The 4,744-nt window shown below is 38.8% G+C and overlaps 1 protein-coding gene across 5 annotated transcripts in view; it reads right to left on the bottom strand.

Annotated features, from left to right (window-relative positions):
* Positions 1–3,916, bottom strand: part of kif2a (kinesin family member 2a) — a 23,008-nt gene extending 19,092 nt beyond the window's left edge. For 2 of the 5 annotated variants that reach the window (XM_020594397.1, XM_020594395.1), the window contains exon 1: positions 3,715–3,916. Coding sequence is in view for 4 of the 5 variants with exons in the window: in XM_020594395.1 (XP_020450051.1) it covers positions 3,715–3,775 (61 nt within the window). In the remaining variant the exon portion in view is untranslated. The remainder of the gene's footprint in view (positions 1–3,714) is intronic. The other 3 variants (XM_020594398.1, XM_020594396.1, XM_020594400.1) reach the window with 2 other exon arrangements.
* Positions 3,917–4,744: the final 828 nt, after the last annotated feature.

Genomic DNA, 4,744 nt, shown 5'->3' with positions numbered 1-4,744 from the left:
TTTTTTTGAGTGCAATAAGAAAAGCCTAGTATTTTGAATTTTATTTTGATGTTATTCTAAGATTTTCTATTAAAATAAAGTCAGTAATGACATTTTTTGCGTTCTCTTTTTATCTGAAAAACTATCCAAAAGTATCGAAAGTATCGAAATACATTTTGGTACCGGTACCGGTACCAAAATGTTGGTATCGTGACAACACTAACTCTATGCACTAAAAAAAAGAACAGACTTTTCACTATAGTATTCAGTATGTACAATAAGTGTTGCTAGCTTTCATCCACAAATATTCTAAGAATAATGGTTTAAAAAGAAAGAGAGAGAGAAAAACTAAAATAACTCAAAATTTCCTTTGAATAACTTCAAACTATCTAGAGCTATAACCGTCTTAACCTAGAACGTACCTAAGACACCTGAAAACCTAGGGAAAAGCCTGACAGTCGATCAAACACAGCATTTCTGGTGTAACATATAACAATGATTAGACAGTGTTGCCATATGATACATCTAGTATAAAACACTGACACTGCTCTGCATGTACAGTAAATGCAACAATAATATGAGAATTATATCCAGAAATCTTACTGTGATATATACCACTGCCACAAAAACAAGAGCCCTACACTTTTACATAATTTTCACATTTAAGCCATCCAGTCACCCTTTGTGCCAGCACCAGTTATTTTTTCAAGTTTTCCCATAGGCCTAATTTGACAGCTCTCTGCCCCTGCATGCAACTCTCTGTAGCGAACTTTTTAACTACTCTGCATGATCTGCACTGTGAAAAGACAGCCAGAAATAAATACGAGCGCAAATAACCCAATGTTGAACTGCGACACCATACATTAAAGAAAAACCTTGCCAACAGAAAAGGCAGTTGCAACAGGTACATGGTACTTGGTGTCACACCTCTGCTGAGAGCATGCCATGCTACAGTGCTAACTGCACTCAGAGGATTTAGGGAGACAACAGAGGGTCAGGCAGACCAGCAATGGATGTGTAAGAAGAACACCTAAGCTGTTGAAGCCAGAGACTTAGAGACATGGGGACACAAAAGCTGGCCTCACAGAAAGCACGGAGTATTGTTTTATTATTGACTGAACCATTACCATGTTTCCTACTAACCATTATGTATATTAAATATATTGAGCGATGAATATTACCAGAGTCCAAGCTCAAATTTTAGATATATGTGTGTATGCATGTATAATATATGTATATATACACACATTTGTGTTCCCAAGACAAATGTTTGGTCTTTGTAATGATAACTGGCTTAAATTATTATCCACTTATCAAATTTGTTTACATTTATGTAATCAGTAATCACCTTTATTTGGCCAAGTATGTTACACACAAGGAATTTGTTTCAGGTACAGAACCGAGGCAGCCATCTGCGGCGCCAACTCAACCGATGGCTCTAACCATCGGGGGCAACTTGGGGGGTTCAGTGTCTTGCCCAAGGACACTTTGACACCTGCAGGCACCAAGATTCAAACCTCCAGCCCTCCAGTTGGCAGTCGACTGCTGTACCTATTGAACCACAGTCACCCCCCAACTGTCAACTGATTAATCAGTTTCATCATTAATAATATATCCTTTCAGCATAAGTAAAGAGCCTTCAGGCTGATTCAAGTGCACAGCATATGTCATGCAGCAGACACTGTATACCTACTGTACAAGATCCAGACACAATGTGTGTAGCTACAGTATACACTCTGAACTTCCTGAGAGAACATTTAATTCCCCTCCAAACATCAGTAAAGTACACAAGCAGCTTTCCTCCTCTTCACAAACACCACTCTATTCCTATAGCTACATGAGCTGAAATGCTAAGTCACACACTAGTTTGTCTTACTTCTGATTTTCTGTAACTGATTGCACTGTCCACTGTGTCCCACTTTTACACTAAAACCTGGCTGGCTGAATGAATATGCTGACACCTCCCTGTTCCCATAGGGGCTGCTTAAAGCTACGCTAAGCTTGAGAAATAAAGAAAACATTTAAAGCATTTGTTTCACTACAAAACCAAAGGCAGCTATTAACGAAATTGTGTCAACATGTCACAGGTTGAGAAAAATTATGCAGACTAAGGTGGAAGGCGACCTATATCTCTAGTATCTTTGCTATATTTCACATAAATGCAACGCCTAATAACACATAATCCATGTCTAAGGTAAAACAATAAATCTATTACCATATTTTAAAGGATAATACACACACACCATTGTGCTGAGGTATATAACTGAGCAACAATTAAATAGCACAAACTATTTTCTATGAGATCTTGCCAGAAATGGAGCTAAAAAGCGTCCTGGCAGAACCAGCGGAGCTGGCTGCAGCAGATGGGGTGGTTGCTAATAGCCTGAATCTGGCTTGAATTTGAACCAGCCCTGCCACCAGGTCCAGAGAAAGGGCAATCCCTGCTCTGGATGCAACACCAAGCAGGAGGGGAATCAGACAGAGGGCACTGCCTCTCTCTTTGGACCTACTAAGCATTTCATTCACATCCCTCCTCTCAGTGCACTGAGGACAGTATAATAAAATGTCTCAGGGAAGATCATCAATAACAACAACCAGAACAGTGGTTTAAAAAGCACACCTCTCTCACTAGCGTTGAACAGTTTGTTTTCAAGTGTTTTGCTCAGTGGGTTTATTTCCAAACATTATCACTGGGTGTAGCCTAATTCTGGAAGAGCCAATAGGAACAACAACTTTTAAGTCATCTTTGGCTGCCTGCCCCTGAAGCAATCCTCTACAACCACATACAGCAGGCAGAATAAAGATGACATTCACCCAGAGCAGTCATACAAACCGCCTCTCCCTTTCTCGGTCTACTCTAGTAAGTGTATTGTTATCCCAGTGTCTTCCAGTTTCGGTACATTATGGAGGACTTCTACAGTAATCACAGAAGATCATTATCTAACGTTAGGGTTAAAAAAAAATGTAGCTAGCAAAATTTTTAGGATATGTCTGCCTATTGTGTTAATATCAATACATACCCATTCACAAAATTTGACACTTGATTTTTGCCAGTTAGCTAGAGGATTTCCATAATAACGAATAATAGATCAGTGAGTACACATTCAATACATTTAATAAATTAATTACACAGGACATGACATACAAACAGCACCCAACTCGTTAACTAAATGCATCGTGGTTAGGTTTCGCTCTGCCTTACTGCTGTAACGTAATAAAGCCGGTACTGTCTAGCAACATTAGCTAGCTTTAGCCGTAAACGCTAATCTCAATCAAATGTTGCTCTCTATTGAAGTAACTAACGTCAGTCTAGCCTGGTTAGCAATTAGGCTGGTCAGACTTGTGTTAAATTTAAATTCCTTATTAGAATAAATCAGTAAACCTAGTGACGTTATACAGTAGCACAAATGTTAGTGTTTTAGCTTCGCTCATTTCCAAACTGACCGCATTTACTGTTGTCATACGATGTGAATTAATAGCTAAAACCAGTGCCTCTTGAATTCGCATAAGAGCTAGTTAGTTAGCTAACAAAGGTAAAGGCTCATTCATAGGCTTGGAATATGCCGAAGCACTCCGCCCTGACAGCTAATATTAACGAAGTCGTGTAGCCAACGTGAATGTTCCGGTCTGCAGCTAGCAACAACGGTTGCTGTATTCAAACCTACCGCAGCAACAAAGATCCTCAAACAACTTGCACAGTGCGACGGAAAAGGACAAGATATTGTAAAAACTTACCATCGCTGCGCTTTATCTCCACATAAGTACCGACGACAATCTTCCCAAAACCCGACGCCATTCTACATTACTTAAACGACTAAAAAAAAACAGGACTAAAGACTTATTATAAGTCGAGAAAATGCGGTTTAGCAATCCCTGCTTGGGAGGAAAATGCAGACAACAGAAATGGGCTGTAACTTAGTTAGCTACCACAAATTATAAAAAAGTGGTTCCGGTCCTAGATATTTCAAAATAAAATCACACAAACTTACACCTAACCTCCTAACTGTTGAACTGTTGAGTGCCTTATTGTGTTGTAAAGTAAGGTTGCTGGTGGGATTAAAAAACTGTGCTCTGTGTGGCTTTCACTATAATGGTAGAATTTTGCTAACATTACCCAATATTAAAATACTTGTGTAACCTTAGCTGATGCATAGCTTAAATTCAGGAGCGCCGCTAGACATAAAGCTCTACTGGGGCACAGGACACTCATAACTCTATTTTTATCTTGAATTTTTATTGCTTAGCCCACTATTTCACTGCTACTACAAAAACTACTGGTAAAGGTAAAATGTAGAGATATTAATATTTATGAAAATATTTTTTCAACATACATTAAGAACATTATCAGCATGTTTTTGTGATGGAAAGGTATTGTATTGCACTTTTTTGCATTCTTCTTTATTTCACAATAACTAATTTGTCAAGAAGTTCGTTTGTCCATCAACAAATCGTGAATTAAAGAAAAAAAAACTACCTAATCATATTTTGTACCTCATAAAGCCACAAAGCATATCAATTTTCCAATGACTTTGAAATCGTATTATGCAAAGGATATCTGGTGGTGACACACCTGTCTCCATAGAAACATAATATATGATGGCTATATAGAAATACAAATATACATTAGAAGAAAGTCACTTTCGGCTTTTCCCGTTTAGGGGTCGCCACAGCGAATCGCATGTTGACATTTGGCACGTGATTTACGCCGGATGCCCTTCCTGACGCAACCCTGATTCGAACCCGGGGCGCAGCGGCGAGAGTGTTG

Source organism: Monopterus albus, unplaced genomic scaffold, assembly GCF_001952655.1.
Source record: "Monopterus albus unplaced genomic scaffold, M_albus_1.0 scaffold23.1, whole genome shotgun sequence".
NCBI lineage: Eukaryota > Metazoa > Chordata > Actinopteri > Synbranchiformes > Synbranchidae > Monopterus > Monopterus albus.
The sequence above is the reverse complement of the archived record's forward strand: the minus strand, read 5'-3'. Positions and strand labels throughout refer to the sequence as shown.